We start from the raw sequence: 23,005 nt of genomic DNA on the forward strand, positions 1-23,005 counted from the left end.
AACAAAACCTATCGTTTCTTCTTGCAAATTAATTTCAAGACCATAACCTGATTGACCTGGTGGTCAACACTTGTTGTTATACTAGTAAGTCTTCTCTCTACAAAAGAAGAAAAGCAATACTCTCTCTCTCTCTCTCTCTCTTGTATAATTTGCATTGCAAACCAACAAAACTTGCAGCCTCGACTTCAACAACTTGTTCTTTACTTCTGAAATTTCTTCATTTCGTGAATCCTAATCAATTTTGTGTCGTCTTCTCAGACCTATTCATCCATCTCTTCATTTCCTTCCCTTTTCCTCTGAAACGTTTGACTCCTTTCTTTTGTTGTAAACTTCTTTGCTTCTTCCCTGTTAGCGTAAACCCTCCCTTTTTTATAAGAATTTCTCCACTTTGTTGGTGTGGAGGATCTTACCAGAGAGAGACGCTTCTTTGTTAGTCAGGTTCTAAATTTAGATCTCCGAGTCTCTGAGAGCGAAGTGGCATGTCTGGAAAAGTACATCATGATTGTCCCAACTCAGCAAATCCCTACCATGAGTGCAATGATCAGTGTTTCAAGAGAATAAGCTCTGGAGATGTCCCCAAAAAGGAAAAGAAACGGTTTGGTAAGAAGTTTCTCATTTCTATTGCATTTCAAGATGATTCTACTTGTTATATAGATTAAACAAACTGTCCAACTTTTTCTTTTGTCTAAGGCTTTGGTAAACCAGCTTGTAGCAAGGAAACGCCTCCTACCAGTCCGGCTCGTGTTATTGCGGGAAACAGATCGCCACTTCCGAGTTATTACGGAAAGAGAATGCTTGAATCAGACGACTCTCTCTCCTTCTCTTCCTCCGATGACTCTTTCAATGCAAACTTGCCCACACCACGTTCTCTTTTACATGGGAACGAAACTGCCTCAGGAATCAATTGGCTCCCCATGTCGCCTTCTTTCGCTGTGTATTGCAAAAACGATTCTTTCGCATCAACGGTGAGCATTCATTCTCGGTCAGTCAGTGTTAGCTATAAACTTTGTTAAGTGCACATCTTTTTGGGTGTTTATTTTGGCTCTTCTTTCCCTGTGAAGATTGATCACCTTGAAGGTGAAACTCCAATTCATGATGAAATGTTATCTAAGACTCGGCTTAAGACGCCTCTAAGCCCTGATACTAGGCCAAGGACTTCAGAACACAGGACAAGAAACCAAGGACCACGGTCAAAGACTCCAGAACCTAGAGGAAGTTACCTTGAACCACCCAGGCCTAGGATCCCACAAACTCAGCCGGTACAACACAGATCCCTTGAAAGTGCTGGCCTCAAATCACCTCAGAAAGTTGAAACTCGGCCTCAGATCCCCCAAACTCAACCGACATCCTTCAACATCGGTGGTAACTATCATTATGCTGCTCAAGCATCAAAATACCATGGTAATAAAGCGGATTCGGTGTACACTAAAGACCAAGACAAATGCATTCTACTCTATCCCGAAATTCTTTTGTCCCCTCGAAAAAATCCGACATCGAGATCCATTACGGTACTGGTCTCTCTCTGCTATAGCATCTTTCATTTATCTTAATCTGTACCGAAGAAACATCAAGAGTTTGATCAACTGGGCGAATCTGAGAGCATCAACAACAATAACTTTCCATTCTTGGATGGCTCTCTGTTTATCAAGAAGTGTTGCTCAAATAATCAAAAGAAATTTTCTTTTATCTCTCTTGCAGATGCTTCACCAAAAATCACTAGACCAACAATCAAATGAGCCACCAGAGCTGCCTGACAAATGCCAGAGCTTTACTCTATCTGAGATCGAATGCATGAAAGTGTTAAAGATCTACGAAACAGGGGAGGAAATGGAGTCAATGATTCCAGAGTCGTATGTCTATGTAGGAAGGTACAAGGTCAGAGCCAGCGTCTCGGCCACTCTGCAGAAAATCCTAGACAAGCATGGTGACATAGCATCCGGTTCCAAACTTCAGTCGCTGCCCACAAAATCTTACTCGCTTGAATCGCTAGCCGCAGTGGTTCTTGAACTCCAATCGACCCCACTGAAGGAATTGAAGGAGACTCGGGTCTTGGAAATGCTATCTGTTGTTACAGACGCAGAGTCGGTTAAAATCAGAGCTGGTTGGCTCAGGGAGATCCTGAACGAGATTCTTGAAGCGGCCAACCACTATGATGGACACGAGACAACGGTGGTGGAGAAGGAAGCGGGTGAGCGGGATATGCTGTTTGAAAGAGAAGAAATGGAGAAGATACAGGAGGAGGTGAGATTGAAGGAGAAGGAGGCGAAGGACTTCCGTAAAGGAGTCATGGAAATGACAGGGCGTTTGGGAGAACTGGAGATGAAGCGAGCGCGTTTGGAGAAACGCTTGGCGTTTCTGAGCTCCAAGGTGGAAAAATTTGAGGGGGAATCTCTGTTGGAGAACGTATTTTGACCAACCTTATGCTTTTATTTTGGTTTTTCTAGCTAGCAGAGATAGGATTTTATGGTCGCAATCAAAACATGATGTGCTTAAGAACTTAGAAGACATGAAATTTCTGAAAATAGCGAATGGATTCAAAGACAAGAGTTTTATCTACATCCACCACTAAACAAGATGGATCCGTATGTACACAACATGAAACAAAAGAGTTAAACACGATTCATGGGCACATAACGTCAAGGCTTCTTATGCTGTTTCTCTATGTCATACAGGACACAAACATCTGCAGCCGTTTTCATCTGACACACGCGACCACAGAAGAAAAAATACCGATAAGAACTAGAGATGCCTAGTCTATTTGAGGGATTGAATAGTTGTGAATCAGACTTACCTGAATCACATTGATGATCTGCTTGATCGACCAACCAAAGATGCTCAAAGCCAAGAGTAAAGAGAGCGGTGAAATCTGCATCAATGATTTCACTACCACCTGAAGTTTGAAAACATTTGGAACCCTGAATATTAGAGCAGTAGGAAAAGCTAAAGAGATGAAAGGCGAAGAGAATAGAAGAGAAGCTCACGTTCATCAAGTTTTCGGTTTGGTTCTTTGCTATGAGAAGAAGGATTATATAAAGAACCTGTAGTCATTTGAGAGAACTCTGTGTTTACAACAATATCTACCAATAGAAATGCATAGAAAAAGTTAAATAGCTCAGATAACAATGATCCAATAACCTCGCAGGAAACACAGCAATAACCCATGAACATCCGGTTTCCATAGTAGAGTCTAAAGAGCCAGCTCGTGCTATCTTTCACATCCTTGTGGCTGGCCTTCCCTGATAGAAATGTAGAGTGAATCAAGTATTAAATTCCTGGTAGTCCAAGAACAATAATTCTGAGAAGTTGAATGAAGAGTTTATGTTGCAACAAAGAGTACCTGTACATTTGGAGCCAGTGACTAGCGAAATCTAGAGCGAGCAATGACAGGAAAACCAAGCTAGGCCTGTTTATAAGTGTGAAAGTCCAAGACTAAATAAAAAATGAGACAAGTCCATCAAGGGAGATGTCAGTACAAAGAAGTTGAGACCTGTATATCTGGGAGAGAATCACGAGAAGACAGGCAGTGCTGACTCTGTAACAATGAGCAGACCCCAAATTATGAAAAAAGTGTTAAAAAGAAAAAGCAGGTGGACTCTCTGGTGTATATGTAGCGGAAGAAGAAGAAAAGAGTTGTAGAACAACAATAAACTGTGGTTGAAGTTTCACAATCTTGATCAAAGTAGAGGAACAATAATGAGTTGGTTGAGCTAAAAAAGAAGAGAACCTTGGTTGAATTTACGAGCGCACCATCCATCGACAGCATCACAACAAAAACTGGAAAACCACATTGGTTAAAGACAGACTAGCATAAGATGAAGAAAGGAGAAGAAGATGAGGTAGGGAATGAAGCCACCTGAAAAAGTACAAGAGCGAGAAGAGTGTCTTGTTGGAGAAGCACACAGAGAAGGCAATGCAGTTCAAGAGAACTATTATGTACCCTGCCATTTTGCATGTAATAACAACACTAATCTCATATGGTTTAAAATTAAAACACACACACACACACAAGAAAGGAAAGGAAGTAGCAAAAAACCGACCAACGATATTGGGAATGTAGAGGTAGACTGAGAGCGTCGCCATTAGAGAGAGGGAGAGAGAGAGAGACAGAGAGTTCACTTTGGCAATATGTTCCCCAAGAAAACAAAGATGAAAGATGGCACCTACACCTTCACGAGATCCGCTGCCGAGACTTGTTGTTGGAAGCTCACAAAGAATTTTCGGATATTTGAAGTTCGAATCTCATGGGTCCAGCCAGATTCAGATTAGTACTTGCAAGTCTTGCATATCCAAATTTAAATGATTTTTTTAAAAAGTCGTTTGTAGATTATTGCCAAGTAGGCCTTAGAAAGATCCATTAGAAAGCCTAGCCCAAGGAGTAAGCTTAATAAACAAAGACTGGTCAAGGTCGGTACGTACGTCGGTGTGACTTTGCGAGCCATCATCATCGAGATTATCCCAAAACAATAACTCCTCTGTTTCCCATTCCACATATATTTATAATTTAATTATTGAAAAAAAAAAAAAAAAAAAAGTTAATGCAGCAGAAAATCTAACGCACGACTCTTGTCCCAAGATCAGTCTCAGTGACAGTCATCATCAATACGTAATTTCATTGTAAGAATTTTTAATTATTTTTTTTTTATCTTACAAATTACAACTTCTTTTTCTTTTTTCCTTCATGGAATCTGTTTTAAGCCAATCCGTAATAAGAAAAAAAAAACAAAGAAATAGGGAAACCGTTAGCAAGAAGAGAAGAATCGAGAGGAAACTGCTGGGGCCAGAAGAGAAAGGTTACCCATCATCATTCATTTTAATTAGATATTTATTTAATGTCTTATAAATTTTTATACTGTATATATATTCTTCCAATTCATCATTTACTTCTTTACACCTCCACTTTCCTTTTTGCCCTCTTATTTTCAGATTTAACTGAGTTCTCTCTCTACTCTACTCTACTCTCTCCTCCTCCTAAAGAAAGTTTTTAACTCTCCTGGGTTCTTCAGGTTTTTCTTTTTTTTTTTTGGGAATAAAAAGAAGAAGAAATGGGTGTTCTTGATCATGTCTCTGAAATGTTTGACTGCTCTCATAGTCACAAAATGAAAAAGCGCAAACAGTTGCAGGTACACTTTCTTCTTTCTTTTGTTATCTTAGCAGATTCTCAGATGATATTTTAGATCTTGATTTTCAAAAACACAAGATTAGTTCAAATCTAGATTGGTCTAGTAGAAACTATATTCGATGACTACAAGGAAAGTTTGAGTGTTGTTACATAGTAGATCTCGTATATTAGTTCCATAAATAGAGAGGCTGTTCATGCTTTTGACTTGTTTTGTGTGCTTTCTTACCAGAGATCCTTTTTTTTTTTTTGTTTTTCTCCGTTTTCTCTTCCACTTTTGGTATCTGAAGTATATTCAACTGTTACATGATTTAAGTGGGATTTTATTTGATGCGGTTTTTGTTTTGAGTTAATAATGGTCCTAACGCCGACCAAATAGATTCTTTTAATCTGAAAAACAAGTTGATACAGCCATCTGTTAGATTTTACACCGGGATTTGTATTCTCTTCGCTGTCAGAATTTACAAATACTATACAAAATCATTAATTCCCGGGGAAACCACGTGAACTCACTAATGATGACTAAAGTCTCACGTCACATTTATTGTTCTTCTTAAAGTAGATATTTTTAAAGTAGGTTAATTTTTGTCGTTTTCTGTCGACTGGTTTGATGAGGATAGACGGTGGAGATCAAAGTGAAAATGGACTGCGAAGGTTGCGAGCGGAAAGTGCGGCGTTCTGTGGAAGGCATGAAGGGTGTGTCTTCTGTGACGTTGGAGCCCAAAGCCTCAAAAGTCACTGTGGTCGGCTACGTCGATCCCAACAAGGTGCTGGCTCGAATGGCTCACAGGACCGGCAAGAAAGTCGAGCTCTGGCCATATGTGCCCTACGACGTGGTCGCTCATCCTTACGCTGCCGGTGTCTACGACAAGAAGGCACCCTCCGGTTATGTCCGAAGAGCCGACGACCCTGGAGTGTCGCAGCTGGCTCGTGCTAGCTCCACTGAGGTCCGCTACACTACTGCATTTAGCGACGAGAACCCGGCGGCTTGTGTGGTCATGTGATGACTGTTTCACATTTGATATGGATTAATATTGGCGTCTTGTTTTGTATATTAATACCATAATGGTAGGTTTCTTGTTTTGCTTTTTAGTGCCTTGTTCTCTGTATTCGTCACACTCTTTATGATTGTAATATTTTGTTTTTCCTTTTCTTCCAAAGACTAATAATGTTGATCATGAATTATCTCTATCCAAATTAGTTTCATCTATGGTTTGCAATTGTGAACAAGGCTTCAAATGCGGATCAAGTTGTAGTTAAGAGAACCACTAAACTAAAATAGAGAGAAAAGTTGAGACAAAGATTCCGAGCTTCCTTCTTTGACCTTGGAAATCCATAAAACAGGGGAACAATATAATACAAGTGGCAATATTCACGAGTGAAAGTATTGATCGATGAGAAATCAAGTAGAGTTAGAATGAAGTCAAGAACACGATACTTGATAGCGATTCTACTTGTAGTTTCGCTCTGTTCCAAGGCAAGCCATGGCCATGGGGGAGGAGAAGTTGATGATGACAATGATGAGAAAAAGAAGAAAGGAGTAACATACGACGGAACTTCGTTGATCATAAATGGAAAAAGAGAGCTTCTTTTCTCTGTTTCTGTTCATTACCCTCGAAGCACACCTGACGTAAGCAGATTTACTCTGTTTTATTACCCAATCAAAAAAAGATGATTTCACTTGATGGATCTGGTTTTGTTGCAGATGTGGCCCAGTATCATTGACAAAGCTAGAATTGGGGGACTTAACACCATCCAAACTTATGTTTTCTGGAATGTGCATGAGCCTGAACATCGCAAGGTATCAACTTTTAGGTTCTCTTAAACTAATTCCTTTTTTTTTCCTGCTGCCTTAAATATATGGTATATCTATTTATTGGGGGGCTCAGTATGATTTCAAGGGGAGATTTGACTTGGTGACATTCATCAAACTAATCCAGGAGAAAGGTCTCTATGTCACTCTCAGACTCGGACCCTTTATCCAAGCCGAATGGAACCACGGGTACGAAATATTCAAACCAAAAGAATTCATGTATAGATGCTAACTAAATTCATATTTCAGAGGGTTGCCTTACTGGCTACGCGAGGTCCCAGAGGTTTACTTTCGTACAGATAATGAACCTTTCAAGGAACACACAGAGAGATATGTGAGGAAAATACTTGGAATGATGAAAGAAGAGAAGCTTCTAGCTTCACAAAGGAGGTCCCATCATCTTGGGACAGGTACATATACTACACATTCATCACCCATCTTGTGAAAGCAGAAACATTGAAATCTCTAAGCATACACAAATAAATGGCAGATAGAGAATGAGTGCAACGCGGTTCAGCTAGCCTACAAGGAGAATGGTGAGAGATATATAAAATGGGCAGCGAATTTGGTGGAGTCAATGAAACTGGGAATCCCCTGGGTAATGTGCAAACAAAACAATGCTTCTGACAATCTTATTAATGCTTGTAATGGAAGGCATTGCGGAGATACTTTCCCGGGACCAAACAGACACGATCGATAAGCCGTCCTTATGGACCGAGAACTGGACTACTCAGTATGCTCCACACATCAAACTCTCATCATCACAAACTACAATCTTACCTTGGTTTCTTTTATTCTTAGGTTTCGAGTTTTTGGGGATCCTCCAACTCATAGAACAGTCAGAAGATATTGCATTCTCGGTCGCTAGATACTTCTCTAAGAACGGATCTCATGTCAACTACTACATGGTAGGGTTAAACCATGCTTATATGTATCATGTTCACATGTTTTGAGCTCTGTTTGTGTACAGTACCATGGTGGAACAAACTTCGGACGCACGTCTGCTCATTTCGTTACCACTCGTTACTATGACGATGCGCCACTTGACGAATACGGTAGATCCAGACCCCAAAAGTTAAACCATTCCCGCTTTGGATCGTAATCACAAGTTTTTGGTTAGTTTTTAGGTATGGAGAAAGCACCAAAATACGGTCACCTGAAACGTGTGCACAGAGCACTTAGATTGTGTAAGAAGGCACTTTTTTGGGGTCACCCCAGAAACTTGGTCCCGACACCGAGGTTCCATAAACCAAATAATACCTTATCCGGTTTTGGAAAACCGGAGCTTAACTCGGAGAGCCAACTCAAACGGAGTAGGTTTTTAGAAATATGACTTGCAGGACAAGAAACTGATTTGAGACTAAACTCATCTATAGATGGTGGACAGGTACCATATACCAAGATCTTTCATGAAGGAGGAGAAGAAGAAGAACATGTTGGTGATTCTCGAGGAAGAACCAGGGGTGAAGTTAGAGGCTATTGACTTCGTGTTGGTGAATAGAGACACAATCTGTAGTTATGTCGGGGAGGATTACCCAGTATCGGTGAAATCGTGGAAGAGAGAACGGCCAAAGATAGCTTCGAGAAGCAAAGATATGAGGCTAAAGGCAGTGATGAAGTGTCCACCGGAGAAACAGATGGTGGCAGTAGAATTTGCCAGCTTCGGAGATCCGACAGGAACTTGTGGGAACTTCACAATGGGGAAGTGCTCTGCATCTAAGTCAAAGGAGGTGGTGGAGAAGGTAATTTGTGATGATTGAAGAATCTTAGTTATAATGAGTTATTTGTATATATAGTTGATAGATTTTGTGTTAATTTACGGAACAGGACAGGACTCCTGTTACAGGAGTGTTTGGGGGAGAATCATTGTTCGATAGTAGTAGCGAGAGAGACTTTTGGGGACAAAGGGTGTCCGGAGATAGTGAAGACATTGGCAGTGCAGATCAAGTGTGAGAAGAAAGAAGGAGAACTAGATGAGAAGAAGAAGAAAGAAGATAATGACGAGGAGGAAGAGGAAGATGATGACGAAGACAGATGACGACGAAGACGACAAAGAGAGCAAAGATGCAAAGGATAAGGAGAAGAAAAATCAAGATATGTAATATTTGAGTCTTAATCAATCTTTTTTTATTAGAAAGAATTATTTAGTAATTTATAGCATGTGGTTTTTGTTATGTTTTGTTCAATGAATTAATTATATATACATAGCTTGTGGAAAGAATGCTTTTACCCATTATAGTTTGATTTCTTTGGTCTCTATATTAAGCTCAAGGATCGTGAGTTAGGGTTTCGTTTGATCTCGTAAGCAAATCCACGAATCGAAGATGGTGTTCCTCTCGATTCCAAACGTGAAGACCATGTCGATCAATGTGAACCCTAGTGCAACCACCATCTCCGCCTTCGAACAATTGGTCCATCAACGCACTCATCTTCCTCAACCTCTCCTTCGTTACTCGCTCTGTCTCCGCAACCCTAGTCTTGATTCCTCCGATCCTGCCCTGTTATCGGATCTAGGTTTTGGCCCTTTGTCTACGGTACTTGTTCATGTCCCTCTAATCGGTGGAGCGGCTCCGCCTCAGCCCCTCTTCAATTCAAACTATGTCGCTGGTTTGGGTCGTGGGGCTACAGGGTTTACTACCCGCTCCGATATTGGTCCTGCTCGTGCTGATGGCGATGACGTGAATCACAAGTTTGATGACTTTGAAGGGAATGATGCGGGATTGTTCGCTAATGCCGAGTGTGATGACGAAGACAAAGAGGCTGACGCCATTGATAGGAGGAGGAAAGACAGAAGAGACATCGAGAATTACAGAGCCTCCAACCCTAAAGTTTCTGAGCAGTTTGTGGATCTGAAGAGAAAGTTGCATACTTTGTCTGAGGATGAATGGGATAGTATTCCAGAGATTGGGAATTACTCGCATCGGAGCAAGAAGAAGAGGTTTGAGAGCTTTGTGCCTGTTCCTGACACGCTTTTGCAGGAAAAAGGGATCGTCTCGGCCTTAGGCCCAAATAGCAGAGCCGCTGGTGGATCGGAGACGCCATGGATAGACTTGACTTCAGTCGGTGAGGGAAGAGGTTTTCTGTTGTCTCTGAAGCTTGAGAGGTTATCAGATTCTCTTTCAGGGCAAACTGTTGTGGATCCTAAAGGCTACTTAACTGACCTTAAGAATAAGGAACTCACCAACGATGCAGACATTTTTCATATTAATAGAGCTAGACCCTTATTAAAGAGTATTACACAGTCGAATCCCAAGAATCCCAATGGCTGGATTGCTGCTGCGAGACTCGAGGAGAGGGCTGGTAAAATAAAAGCCGCTAGAACTCAGATTCAGAAGGGATGCAATGAGTGCCCAAAACATGAGGATGTTTGGGTTGAGGCTTGTATGCTGGCCACACCGGAGGATGCCAAGGCGGTGATTGCAATGGGAGTTAAGCAAATACCCAACTCGGTGAAGCTATGGTTGGAGGCTGCAAAGTTGGAACATGATGAGGATAACAAGAGTAGGGTGTTGAGAAAAGGACTGGAGCATATTCCAGACTCGGTTAGGCTATGGAAGACTGTTAAGGACATGGCTAATAAAGAAGATGCAGTGGTTTTGCTTCACAGAGCTGTGGAATGCTGCCCTCTGCATCCGGAGCTATGGATGGCGCTTGCGAGGCTTGAAACATACGAAAACACAAAGAAAGTGTTGAACAGAGCGAGAGAGAAGCTCCCCAAGGAGCGGGGGATTTGGATCACCGCTGCTAAGCTAGAGGAAGATAATGGGAATACTACTAAGGTTGGAAAGATCATTGAGAAGGGTATAAATGCTCTGCAGAGAGAAGAGGTTGTCATTGACCGGGAAAAGTGGAGGTCTCTGAGAGAGCCGGGTATGTAACAACCTGCCAGGCAATTATTAAGATCATTATTGGTTTTGAAGTCGATGAAGAGGATAGAAAGAAAACTTGGGTTGCTGATGCAGAGGAGTGCAAGAAGAGGGGTTCCATCGAGACTGCAAGAGCAATATACGCACATGCTCTTACCGTGTTCTTTACTAAGAAAAGTATCTGGCTGCGCAGTTAGAGAAGAGTCATGGTAGTATGGAGTCTCTTGATGCCGTGTTGCGTAAGGCTGTGACATACCTCCCTCAGGCTGAGGTTCTCTGGCTCATGTGTGCCAAGGAGAAGTGGCTTGCTGGAGATGTTCCAGCAGCCCGTGGCATTCTACAAGAGGCTCATGCCGCAGTTCCAAACTCCGAGGAAATCTGGCTTGCTGCTTTTAAGCTAGAGTTTGAGAGCAGGGAGGTGGAGAGGGCGAGGATGATTCTCGCAAAAGCAAGGGAAAGAGGAACTACTGGGAGGGTGTGGATGAAATCAGCCATTGTTGAGAGGGAACTAGGCAACGTAGAGGAGGAGAGGAGATTGCTTGAAGAAGGCGTGAAGAAATTCCCAGCATTCTTCAAGCTTTGGTTGATGCTTGGGCAGCTTGGGGAAAGGTTTAGGCATCTGGAACAGGCCAAGAAAGCTTACACATCTGGTTTGAGGCACTGTCCCGAGTGCACACCATTGTGGCTCTCGCTCGCTGATATTGAAGAGAAAGTGAATGGGCTCAACAAAGCTCGTGTAGTTCTCACTCTGGCCAGGAAGAAAAACCCTAAGGCGGATGAGCTATGGCTAGCTGCTGTTCGTGTTGAAATTAGACATGGCAACAAGAGAGAAGCAGAGCGCTTGATGTCAAAGGCCCTGCAAGAGTCTCCCAAAAGTGGTCTTCTCTTGGCTGCTGACATCGAGATGGCACCGCCATGTCTGCTCCCGCAAACGAAGATTGATGATGCTCTGAAGAAGTGTGTGAAGAAGGAGGCGGCGCATGTCACTGCAATGGTCGCCAAGATCTCCTGGCAAGATAGGAAGGTGGATAAAGCCAGATTGTGGTTTCAACGGACCGTGAACGTCGACCCAGATAATGGAGATTTCTGGGCCTTGTACTACAAATTTGAACTTGAACATGGCTCTGAGGAGAAGCAGAAGGAGGTGCTGACCAAATGTGTGGCGTCTGAGCCAAAGCACGGTGAGAAGTGGCAAGCCATATCCAAAGCGTTGGAGAATGCCCACCAGCCTGTTGAAGTCATCTTGAAGAGAGTGGTGGTTGCATTGACAAGGGAAGAGCGTAACAAACTCTAAGCTTATGTCCATTTTGTTTTGGCAATCTTACTTGTTATTTTATCTTTTTCAGGCTCAGATTTTTAACCCTTGATGATGTTTGCTTGAGAAATTGATTTGGTAGATAGATGGAGTCTTATTCGCCAGATGGAAATATGTAGAATTTTCAGTCACCTTGGTGAGTTTCTGCAGTGTTATGGTTAGCTATTACAAAGCTTCTTCAGGAGAAGAAAGATTGGTGAACTTAATTGCGGCTTTTGTGTTTCCTTAACGCCAAAACCAAACCAACAAGTTGAATAGTCGAAGAAGAATTTTAAGAGCTTTGGGTACAATTGTTTCCTTTAACATAGATAAGATACATTAGGTAGGCCTCTGATGAATAAACGAAATTTCATAAACACAATTCTAAAATTTCATAATTTTATTTTTAGTATTAAATTATTTCACAAATAGATACTAATAAATAAATAAAAATGTTATTCCAGTCTTTTCACAACTTTCTGTTATGTAATGAGAGAGCTTATATAAATGAAGCTAAACTTTCTGTAACTCATAGTTAAACATATTCAAAGTGCCGACCATATTCTAGTTTTCTGATACGGATCGAACTTGAGTTTCCATAGTTTCGACCGACCAAATGAAATGATCGGATCTTTTACATAGGGAGAATCTAAAAAACGAAGAAAGTAAAAAAGATAAGCCTATCATCTTTCTTTATCTACACAATAATGGCGGCGCCTTCTGCAGAGCCTGCAAAGACAAAATTTACATCACAAGTCACAAACTTATATCCCCTCCATTACAAAGTCTCCTGGAGAACAACAGCAGTCACCTGGATTTTGGGGTATCTTCGGCTTTGTCAGATCATAAAAACCCAAAAAAGCAGAGAAATCAAAACCAGTCTTCCAATGTAATGTACAAGGAGGCGGGAAGGAAACAGAGCCATCTGTTGCTTATGAGAGGTCAAACGATCCTTGCCCTTCGTTGATGGCGTAGAGCAGTTTCTTGTACATTATTTCCTGTTTCAATAACATACAAACTCCTCAGGCTCACCCACACTATTATGGACTCAAGAAGAATAGAAAAAGAGACATGACGCACCTTTGTAGAATAAGGAGGGAGTTTAAGGTAGTTTGCGCAAGTCATGACACTGGGCAAATCATCATCTGCTGTCTCCGAAGCCCCTGCTCCGTTGGTTGCTGCACTTGAGGTCGATGAGTGCTGCACCAGCCACAGCGAAGCAATTTTAGAATCCCATGCAAAACCAATAATTAACAACTTCACGACAGTAAGACATATATCATCTGAATAACTCTTGCCAATGCAAACAAACACCACAATACGTGTCTGCTCATAGAAAAAATGAGCAAAAGCCCTTGCCCACACATAGATGCCTGGTGACATATGCTTGGTGGCAAAATTTTAACATGACTTGGGGCCGGTTGCCTAAATTACAAAAATGACTCGTAATAAGGTTTGACTCGTAATAAGGTTGGTTTTTTTTTTTACCTTTCTCACAATCGTGAGCTTTGGGTTCAGAACAGCTAAGCCACCAGGAGGAAGCCTAGGAGCTCCAGTTACAAATTGGCAGAAAGCCCTCTGCTGATCTGCTGTAAGTTCTCCCATGATCTCCAGTAACTACATGGTGGGGTGAATAGCAGAATCAGAAACGAATCAACACTTCAGAAGCAAAAGGAATGGTAATATGATTTCTAACAACTTGATGGATGGAGAAAAGTAACTTACGTTAATGATTGCCGGACTTTTGGCAGTGTACCCGTGATCAAATTTGATATGTTCAGCAAGAGTCTCCACCTGCAAGAAAAGAAGGTTTTAGAAATGATATTATATTACATCCAAAGTCTCTTGATTATGGGAAACTGAAAAGTTAAAAATTCACCTCCCACAACTCTCTACGACCACACAGCAAGTAGTCCAGCTCAGAAGGGGTGAATATTTGTAGAGATGTTATGTCAAACACCTGATAATTATGTGCAGAAACAGAAAGGTTTTGTAAGGATACAAATGGACGTAAAAGTTTAAGGTCAGACTAAAAAACAGAAAAAACGGAAGTCTGTAATCTACAAAATTCTCTATATTATGTTTAGAAGCCAAAGGCAATAGACAAAGAAAGAGATAACGCATAAAGTCTGCAAGACTGTTAACCTGATTGAATCCAGATCTGAAGGCTTCGATCTGCCTAGTGACTCCTCTCTTCACAGTAGCATCAACGACAAGGGATATATACTCCTCAAGATTAGTAATATCAACCTGTAACAGAACAGCACGTCATCAGCAATCATGGACAAGTTCTAAAAGAATAGTAAGAGGTGGGGTGTAAGCTAAGACAGTACAATTTCATCTCCTGATCTCAGAATGTACTCAGGATAGCCAGGTAGCGTGAAGTCCAAGCAGAGATCTTCTATTCGGGATCCACGTAAACATAAATCAGAAACCGTGCTGCTATTGTCACCACCAACTGCCTCCAGATAGTGCTTGCGGGCAACAAGAACACGTAGCTCTTGCAAGGTCTTGCCAAGTTCAGCGTCAAATAATACAATATCATGCAAATCAAGCTCCTGCTTAGTCAAGAAAAGAGGACGAACTTATTAGCAAAGGCCAACAGAAGTGAAAAAGTAGAAACCACTATTTCACTTTTAGCTAAACAAACACTTCTAGTAAAAAACTCACTTGACCAAGAATAAGTTTATAAAACGCAGTACTCAATGGGACATCCAATAGCCGTCCATCTTGAAGTGCTTTGGCCATCACACGGCCTAAAAGGCGGAAATATTCAATGACTTTATGAAACTGACCACCTTCAGATATGTCAGCTGTTGAGGGCCAAGGTCGAGGAAACAACCCAAGTGGTGCCAGAACTATATCTATGTTAGCTGCAGATGATTTTCCATCTTCAATCTCATCTCTATCAATTTGCATAGATACCTTGTCACCAGAACTCGATCTCCACATCCCTAGGGAAACCTTTTGCAGATCATGGCTTAAAAGTGTGTAAAACTCAAGGGTAGGGCCTAGACCAGTACCAACTTCACCAAAATATTCTACTTCAAGAACAGCTTTCTGGCTAGAATACATCTCCATAACTTTCGCAGCAGAATCTAGTATCCTATTTCGGGATACACGGACTTTCTGGCGCTGCAATCTCCCTATTCTCATCTCTCGTTCATTTGTAGACCCACTGCCGTCAGCACCTTGCTGCTGCTGCAAACGATTCAATGCACGAGACAACCCAAAAGCAGTTGAGTAGAAATACTGTCTCCGGGTTTGAAACGGGAACAGAAATGGGCATGCTCTAGTCAATTGGTAGCACCAAGAGGGAAGACTTCCACTGCACAAAGCAAGCGCATCCTGGATTTGTCGAGCTAATTTGGGTGTAAGTTTGCTATTGACGAATTCTTCATGAGGAATTTTAGCAGCAGTTGTACTCAGATCATCTAGACTTGTAATTTTACCCTCTGCAAAACGATCGGAAAGAGTTTGGGCTCTTAAACGAGGGCAAAGCTGATTTAAACCCTCTAATACACGTAACAGTGCCAGAACATTATATGTAGAATTCGACTTCTCAAGGTCGCATGGAAGCTCCCCTTGTAAGATACTATCCAAAAGAGATGCCCTATGTGATTGAGATTCTACACTGGAATTGGTAGTAGTAGCAGATTTCGTGGATTTTGACGGTGTAGTAGAACTTGCTCCACCAACAGACAACCTATTCACTTGGCTGTCTGGCCTCTGGTACATGATGGTGTAAATATCATTGAATCTGCTTCCATCACTTGAGATTAGATCACTGCCACCAAACCTGTCATCATCATCTTCATCTAGCATAAGTTGTCGCTGTACAGCCTGATAAATCGTCAAATGCCTACTAAGTTGCTTTCCTCCGGCAGTAAATATCAACTTAGAGGGCTCATCTGAACTTCGATTTAGGGTACGTCCATGCAAGTCCCTACTTCCCCTGATACCTCTACCACTGGCAGCTCCAAGCCCAGCCATCGCTGCAGCAGCAAAGGAGAGTGCACCCCTAGAACCATAAGAATTCCCAATGCCAGTATCAGTAGAATCAGATCCCCGTGCTGCTGCTGCTCCACTAGTGCCTCCAGAAGCTGGATTCATTTGTCGGCCACTGGTTGCTAGACCATCATCATCCACTGAGTCCGCCAATTTCACATCATGCACTTTATCAGGCGTGCACATGGGAAGACTGTCATCCAAAACCTGGAAATGAAAGTATACATGATTGTGAAGGTATTGAAAGAAAATCAAGACCACATGTAAGGTACAAAGCCAAAGTTATTGATAGCAGCGAGATAAATATGAGAAATAGGGGCGTAAGCTAAAAAGAAAAGGTTCCAAATGAGCTCGACTTAACAACAAAAAAGGACTTAACAAGGCAAGATAATCCGAAAATATGAAGCTGTCAAGCTTTATTGCCAAATGCAATATCTTTTATGGTGTTAGCAAAAACGACAACCACGGAATATAATGTACGTACTGGGAAAAAACCAAAGGACGACTTACATCTTCATTATCATCATCTTCATCATCAGAAATGTCATCCTCTTCAATCACCAAGGCATCATCAATGTCGACTGGGGATATATCCAATTCCTCATCCTGCAAGGCATACAAGGAAGATTGTGTTGAATAAGCAGATCACACCACAACATCATGATGTAACGCAGTAAAACATTTATGTAATCAAAAGCTTAGCACTGTAACATGCCTCAGAACTGGAGTCTCCGCTAGCTGGTTTCATTTGAGTATCTTTGTCAAGGACAGCTCTCTTTTGAGCACTGCTCCTTGTTTGAGGCCCCTTATCCGCCTGAGCCGGTTTCATAACGCCTTTACCTTTTCCTTTCGATGAGCTGGTACCTTTCTCAGGCACAGGATCTTTCTTTGAGGTATCACCTATGTTAATTGCCGATCGAGATCTAGAAGAATGACGCCGAGTGGTGGAAGCTGGAGTTGACGAAGAAGGTGATGAAACACCAACACCGCTAGGTAACGTGCCTGGCTCTGTATTTCCAGCAGGCGCTGCCGGCTTCAGAGCAGATTCACTGCGTTGAACTCGGGGCCACAGAAATTCCTCCACCGCTGCTATGCTTGCCAATGGATCTATAAGTACAATATTGGAGGAGTAATCACGTAGTGTTTTCTCTCCAGGTGCACGGCATAATCGCAACTTTAAAGGATGTGCCAAAGCACTCAATCCAGAGGAGAGCCGAGCACTTCCACTTAGTGACCTTGAGGGATGGCTAAGGACAACTGGAAAGCGTTCCAGTGACGATAAAGCATTTTGAAGTTTCTGAATCAGAACTGTCATAGGAGGGACCTTTCCCTCATTACCATCAAAAGGAAGAGCGACTTCTAGAAAAGCTTTGAACCTTCTGAGTCCCTCCTGGCGAAGTTTGGGCAATATAAGTTCGGAGATCTTCTCTTTGGAAAAGTATCCACAAGAAAAATAGTTAAGAAATGCTGCAACCACACCACTGCCAATAAACTCAAAAGTTGAGACACCATCCCCTTTACTTAGCTCGCCAAGTATCTCAGAAATGACACCAATCAAGTACTCTTCCTTGCTAGCAGAGAAATCGCCAAGGCATGGCCCAGAGGCTTTAGATTTTCCCTTCCCTTTCACTTTATGATCATCTATACCAGCAGTTAGCTTTGTGCAAAGATTCTTCAGATGTAAGAGATCATCTGTAACTCCAACATCAAGATCCCCACCATCAGACGGGAAGTACTTGTCTTTGAATGCTTTGGCACAGGAACTAACTGTTTCCTTTAGCATGAAGCTAGCTGTAGGAGTATCCAGGGAATTATGGTTTGCACCTATGTTAAGGGACGCAGAATTCTTAGGCTCTTCCGACTGGTTTCCATCGGAATTGGCATTACTACTTCGCCGTCTATAACGCCTAGATCGTGCAGATCCGGGCACACAGTCATTGTCCTTATCAGTAGGTGAGGCGTGAGAAGATTTACCAACCAAGACAAGTTGATCTACAGCATGGACCACCCCTTCCCTCACAAACACTTTCGAGAATGTTTCAGGAAGCTTTTCCATCAATATCTCTGCAACTTGTAGAGCAGGAACCAAGACCTGTGGGTCTTTCCATGCCAAGACACCAGCCAAGAAGCTACATAGGAAAAAAATGTAAGAAGTTGCACAAACTGTCGTGTCAAACATAATTTATATCATAAACAGCATACCTCGAAATATTTGTGTCACCAATTAGAGATTGAATCATCTCTGAACTGCTGAAATACATCAACTTTCCGATGACTGAGAGACATTTATGGCGAATAGTACCATTGACACTAGAACCATAGATCTGTTGGAAATGAAAACAAGAATAGTTAGACAAAACAGCAGGTAGTATGAGCATTATCTTGTAGCCAATGCAGAGAAAAGTTACCTGCACTAAAACTGGAAGAAGATCCAATCCAAATTGCTGCAGAAGTTCAGGTTGATCACCAAGTAATTTTTCTCTTGGTGAAATTTTTAGAGCATCTTCTTGTTTTCCTGAAGTACTTGGACAAGATTTCTTTTGGCATGAACCTTTCACAAAAGCGTTTGTGCTAGTAGGAAGAGAGATAACTCCTTCTGGCAATGGAGGGAGTAGCTCATTCGCTAGGTTGACTATCTCAAAAATCTAAGATATAAAGCGAAAGTTATAAATTCCAGAATTAGAGACCATGAGATAAAAAACACTATATCTAATATAAGAGCAGAAAACAGGCATAAGAGTATTAAGTTATCTGCTCCAACATAAGTACAGATCATAAAACCTGTATATAGACTGTGATCAATCCACTATACAAACACCTAAGTAAAACTTGGTAATACAAAAACAACTAGGAAACTAAACCCGAAATAGAGAATGTACCCTAAATTTAAGCTACTGTTATTTCAGTCAGGTATTGAACAGAAAAAAAGTAATTGTGGTATCAACAAGTAAAATCAGTACCTGATCTGCAGGCCGGCTCAGTGCTGGGGATACAGACGTATTAGCAGAGACCCCAGAACCCAACAGAATATCCTTAAGAATGCTACTAATACCAAGAAGAAGTAATGTCCTGAATCCAAGAGGTGACCCACTCGCACAGGTAGAAAGTAATCGGATTAACCCCTGTGCACAATACGGTGAAATTGTCATCTTGTGTATAAGGAGAGATAGAAAACAAGAAAGGTGTTACGCTTACCGTGTATGTTGACACACTAAGAGATGCTTGCCCACCTCCTGAATTGCTCGTGGAAATAAGAGACGCAGCTTGCGTCACCAAGCCATGGTTACATAATTCATCTAATTTCTCAGGATACGGTGCAAATGCTTCAGCAATCCGAGTCAGACATATAGAAGCATATTCCAAAACCTGCCATCATAGGAACAGATTATGGAGGAGACGGGGGTAAGAGCAGAACTAGATAGTAGTACCATATTATAACAGAAGGTAGGTCAATTACCTTTGCATCATGATACTGAAGTAGGTTTGTCAGCAATGGTACAGCTTCCATAACATAATCAGATGCATCCGAAGGCAGTTTCTTACACATGTTTGCAGCAGTAGATAGTGCTACGCGCTACAAGAAGCCAAGCAATATGTGCATTAGATACACGAGTAAATGTAGCATAAAAGAGAAGTTACAAATTTACCCACCTGAACACCAGTGGAGAAGAAATCCAGATACGAGAGCACAGCCATAAGAGCGCCAGCTCGCAAACAGGCAGTTGGGTGCTCCTGAGATATCTTTTTGAGAGCTTGCAGAGACTGTTGTAAAACACATATATATATAAATACGAATCACATTTCAAGTTTGATCCTTGAAAGAAAGTAAAATATTGGATGTGTAGCAATTGGCTGAGTTGTAATTCAAAGTGATATTTATTTTAAGAAAAAAAGCAGCTGAAGCATCGAGGATTTGACCAGATGATATGTAATTAGAAATTTCAGAAAAAAGTTGAAGTCTTGGTAGGATAGCCAACCTGCTCCGCCAAGTCCATGTATTCAATGGTTAGCAATCTAGCTACTAAGCACGAAACTGCCCCGTAATGTACAACAGCAGCACAAGAAGACGGCAAGACATCACATAGATGGGTAAGAGCCCTGGCTGCAAGAAGCATAATGTCGGGATTGCTTTCATGGTTAAGTAGACCCACAAGAACTGGCACGAAGGAATCAACAGAGAAGGTGCTTAGCGAGTCTTCGGTTCCAATGGATAGCATCTCACAGAGCTGGGTTAAAGCCTCGACCTGCTTTCCCTCTTCTCCTTCAGAGCGCAAGCCAGAGAGAATCTTCTTCATCCTTCCATTCAAGTGGGAAGATGAAGCAGAGCCGATACCGGAAGAAGGAAGCAAGTCATCCAATCCAGCTCCAAGCTTCCTGAGCAAGCCTTGTAAAGCACTGCTGGCAGAGCTCATGTTAGGATGCATGAATCCGCCGTTGCCATCCTCACTGTCATTGTCGTCATCCTCGTCAGCGCTCCTAGCAGCGGCAGCAGCGGCATCCATATTGAGTTGTTCTCTGGCTCGGTCTCTTTCTCTTTCTCTCTCCCTAATCCTAACGTCATGTTCCTTCTCCTTACCCTTGTCAGAGTTGGTGTTATCGGTGTTTCCCCTGTTACCACGACCGCCTCGGCGAAATCCAGAAGAAGAGTCGGTGGAGGTGTCCATGGGAGCTGGAGCAGTGGCGGCGGCAGAGCGAGAAGAACGAGAGCGGGTGGTGGAGGAAGGGGCAAGTGAGGAAGAAGAAGAAAGACGAGCGCGTTTGCTGCGGGTGGTGGGACCAGCAGAGGCAGAGGGAGGTGAAGAAGGAGAAGAAGATGGGGCAGCTGAGGTCGCCTCCGCCCGCTTGCGGCTCCGAGTTTCCATACAAAGGAAGAAACCCCGAGTTTCGGATTCGCTCGATCAGAAAGATTCTGATCGGACACTCGCTCGCATCTCACTCTGATAACAAAGGGATCCAATTGAAACTCGTACGAAACCCTAATTAGCCAGCGGAATCCCAAAGAAGAAGAACCTCAAACCCAGAAGCTATTGAGAAAGCATGATGCGAATCTAACGAATCGGGAATCAACAAAGGGATTAGGAAGAGAGAGGGGGGAAGAAGGAGGATCCAATTTGGCAGAGACGATGAAAAGAGAGATTGGGAGAAGAAGAAAACCCTAAATCGAGAGAGTCCGTCGAGTGATGATGGAATAGAGAAGAAGAGAGAGAGAGAGAGATACAATATAAATATATTAAAAATAAGAAGCGAGAGACGACGACGGTGACGAATACGGTACCGTTTCCTCTTCTCGCCTTACCACAACAAGTGACTGACACGGCGATCGGGCTACGTGTGTTTCGTTCACTGACTCCATCAAGCCCACCCTTATACGATGCCGTTTCGTATCTTACCTTTTTTATAAATATCACACAAAACTTGAGGGTCTATCTGTAATTAGAATAAAATTATATTGTCACCGTTGTTTAAAGGCCCGGCCCGTCCATCTGTTGTAGATCGTTCTCTGCAAGGCTTGCATAGGCCCATTAATTGTAGAGATCTTCACTTTCTTATTTTTTTAACTCTCAATTCACAATTTACTAGTCGTACTCGTACATCTTTTCAAAAAAAACAAATTGTTATTTAAGGTTTCTCAAGCAAACAAAAATGTTAATCTCTATCGATCTTTTGAGGAGTAACATCTTCGTCACTCTGAACAATAGAACACATAACATATCGTACCAAATTTAGTTTACTCGTTAAACTCAAGATTCGGTTAATTTGGCTTATCGTATTGTTATAGTATCTCTTTTTCCACAATAGTGGTTTCGATCAAACGTTGTATTTACCAATTAGCAGGAAAAAGAAATGTAACAAATAGTAAAATTGCTCGGCAAAGAAGTGAAAAAAAATCTCTAACTAAAGAAAAAAAAAAAAAAAGCACAATTAAATACCTTCACACTTATTTACACTTGGTGGATATGGACCTCTCTATCCCTATGATATTCCACTCTATATATTAGTAGATATATTTGTGGTGTTGTGTGACAAGTTATGTATATAATTATTCTTCCACCGTCACCAACCAAACCATCCACCTTATTTCACGTCTCGTAAGGGAAACAAATCATGGTAGTATCGTACTCTTACTCTGCTGAAATTAAAGACTCTTATCAGTTTATCACAACTGTTATGGGAAACTAAACTTATTCTTTGGTCGTCAGTCAAATATATTTTTACCTTGAGGTCAAGGTATAATCTTAATTCTTGCATCTTAACACGCAAAATTGAAATTAAATTGTATCAAACGAATCTATAATTAAAATAAATAACATTAAAGTGGAAGGTGAACCAAAACCCACGTCCCCAACCGCATACGGACCTAAATAAATAAATATATATATATTATTTTTTTGGCAGCAACCTGAATAATATAATTATTCTACTCTTTTTTCTTATCTTATACTTACTTCAAGAAATTGACAAATTAATTAGTACATTTTGATATCGCTTATTTGTTATATTTGTGACACATAAATTTTTTATATATAGTATAGCGCATAACTATTTCCTTTACGTCATTTACAATCCCATTAGTAGCCAACAACAGAAAGAATAATTTACCTGAATAACTAGGGAGACTCACAAAAATGCCCCTTTTTCAATACCCCTTTTCAAAAATGCCCCCTTTGGCTGTCCATTTTTAAAAATACCCCTTTTTATGTACAAAATGACTAAATTACCCTTCTTTTAATAAAAGATATTACAAATATATAAGGAAATATAACAAAATTAGGTTCACAAAATACAAAATATTTTTGGCGGGAAAAGTGATCCCACAATTTTTCCCGCCAAAAACACTTGTAAAAACCTTTAAAATACCTTGTAAAATTTTCCCGTAAAATTTTTTCCCGCCAAAAAATTTTCCCGCC

At 41.5% G+C, this 23,005-nt stretch overlaps 6 protein-coding genes across 7 annotated transcripts; 4 read left to right on the plus strand and 2 right to left on the minus strand.

Moving 5' to 3' along the window:
* Positions 1–139: 139 nt before the first annotated feature.
* Positions 140–2,544, plus strand: LOC9302881. The gene is made up of 4 exons (XM_021019907.1): positions 140–600; positions 691–965; positions 1,062–1,508; positions 1,699–2,544. Exons 1-4 carry the CDS (start codon positions 480–482, stop codon positions 2,410–2,412), a joined length of 1,557 nt encoding a protein of 518 aa, XP_020875566.1. The 5' UTR covers positions 140–479; the 3' UTR covers positions 2,413–2,544.
* Positions 2,498–4,732, minus strand: LOC9302882 (probable CDP-diacylglycerol--inositol 3-phosphatidyltransferase 2). Its single transcript, XM_021019913.1, is given in 9 exon segments — positions 2,498–2,699; positions 2,792–2,890; positions 2,982–3,038; positions 3,136–3,254; positions 3,342–3,403; positions 3,488–3,536; positions 3,689–3,774; positions 3,854–3,938; positions 4,038–4,732. Coding segments are annotated over 9 exon segments (663 nt in total). The 5' UTR covers positions 4,081–4,732; the 3' UTR covers positions 2,498–2,636.
* Positions 4,733–4,804: 72 nt separating this feature from the next.
* LOC9304921 (heavy metal-associated isoprenylated plant protein 26) lies at positions 4,805–6,298 on the plus strand. The gene is made up of 2 exons (XM_021019911.1): positions 4,805–5,120; positions 5,737–6,298. Exons 1-2 carry the CDS (start codon positions 5,043–5,045, stop codon positions 6,118–6,120), a joined length of 462 nt encoding a protein of 153 aa, XP_020875570.1. The 5' UTR covers positions 4,805–5,042; the 3' UTR covers positions 6,121–6,298.
* Positions 6,299–6,354: 56 nt separating this feature from the next.
* Positions 6,355–9,162, plus strand: LOC9302883 (beta-galactosidase 14). The gene is given in 16 exon segments (XM_021019912.1): positions 6,355–6,746; positions 6,822–6,917; positions 7,006–7,118; positions 7,179–7,314; positions 7,316–7,339; positions 7,420–7,620; positions 7,622–7,662; positions 7,731–7,770; positions 7,772–7,837; positions 7,900–7,984; positions 8,057–8,140; positions 8,143–8,168; positions 8,171–8,242; positions 8,306–8,671; positions 8,776–8,960; positions 8,962–9,162. Coding segments are annotated over 16 exon segments (1,818 nt in total). The 5' UTR covers positions 6,355–6,533; the 3' UTR covers positions 9,032–9,162.
* A 3-nt stretch (positions 9,163–9,165) lies between these two features.
* LOC9302884 (protein STABILIZED1) lies at positions 9,166–12,753 on the plus strand. Its single transcript, XM_021019903.1, is given in 3 exon segments — positions 9,166–10,784; positions 10,787–10,978; positions 10,981–12,753. Coding segments are annotated over 3 exon segments (2,832 nt in total). The 5' UTR covers positions 9,166–9,253; the 3' UTR covers positions 12,090–12,753.
* LOC9302885 (E3 ubiquitin-protein ligase UPL3) lies at positions 12,592–21,311 on the minus strand. Of its 2 annotated transcripts, XR_002330826.1 has the most exons (18): positions 20,075–21,311; positions 19,749–19,859; positions 19,555–19,671; positions 19,293–19,463; positions 19,058–19,219; positions 18,506–18,742; positions 18,300–18,421; positions 16,813–18,226; positions 16,608–16,703; positions 14,760–16,304; positions 14,423–14,647; positions 14,235–14,339; positions 13,969–14,049; positions 13,815–13,883; positions 13,578–13,706; positions 13,170–13,289; positions 12,901–13,087; positions 12,594–12,818 (listed from the first exon to the last, which is right to left on the minus strand). XR_002330826.1 is itself a non-coding variant. In XM_002868803.2 (17 exons), the coding sequence occupies exons 1-17, from the start codon at positions 20,957–20,959 to the stop codon at positions 13,022–13,024; spliced, it is 5,655 nt and encodes a 1,884-aa protein (XP_002868849.1). In that variant the 5' UTR covers positions 20,960–21,311; the 3' UTR covers positions 12,592–13,021. The 2 variants fall into 2 exon arrangements, 1 of the variants encoding a protein (XP_002868849.1); XM_002868803.2 differs by having other exon boundaries at positions 12,592–13,087.
* Positions 21,312–23,005: the final 1,694 nt, after the last annotated feature.

Source organism: Arabidopsis lyrata (assembly GCF_000004255.2).
Source record: "Arabidopsis lyrata subsp. lyrata unplaced genomic scaffold ARALYscaffold_7, whole genome shotgun sequence".
NCBI lineage: Eukaryota > Viridiplantae > Streptophyta > Magnoliopsida > Brassicales > Brassicaceae > Arabidopsis > Arabidopsis lyrata.

Excerpts from the sequence above, each read along its gene's own strand:
- LOC9302881 (XM_021019907.1), top strand. The coding sequence starts at position 480 with ATGTCTGGAAAAGTACATCATGATTGTCCCAACTCAGCAAATCCCTAC. Across the intron at positions 601-690 it reads AAAGGAAAAGAAACGGTTTG|GCTTTGGTAAACCAGCTTGT; the intron begins GTAAGAAGTTTC and ends CTTTTGTCTAAG. Across the intron at positions 1,509-1,698 it reads CGACATCGAGATCCATTACG|ATGCTTCACCAAAAATCACT; the intron begins GTACTGGTCTCT and ends TCTCTCTTGCAG.
- LOC9304921 (XM_021019911.1), top strand. The coding sequence starts at position 5,043 with ATGGGTGTTCTTGATCATGTCTCTGAAATGTTTGACTGCTCTCATAGT. Across the intron at positions 5,121-5,736 it reads AAAAGCGCAAACAGTTGCAG|ACGGTGGAGATCAAAGTGAA; the intron begins GTACACTTTCTT and ends TGATGAGGATAG.
- LOC9302885 (XM_002868803.2), bottom strand. The coding sequence starts at position 20,959 with ATGGAAACTCGGAGCCGCAAGCGGGCGGAGGCGACCTCAGCTGCCCCA. Across the intron at positions 19,860-20,074 it reads ACATGGACTTGGCGGAGCAG|TCTCTGCAAGCTCTCAAAAA; the intron begins GTTGGCTATCCT and ends GTTTTACAACAG. Across the intron at positions 18,227-18,299 it reads GGTGACACAAATATTTCGAG|CTTCTTGGCTGGTGTCTTGG; the intron begins GTATGCTGTTTA and ends TTTCCTATGTAG.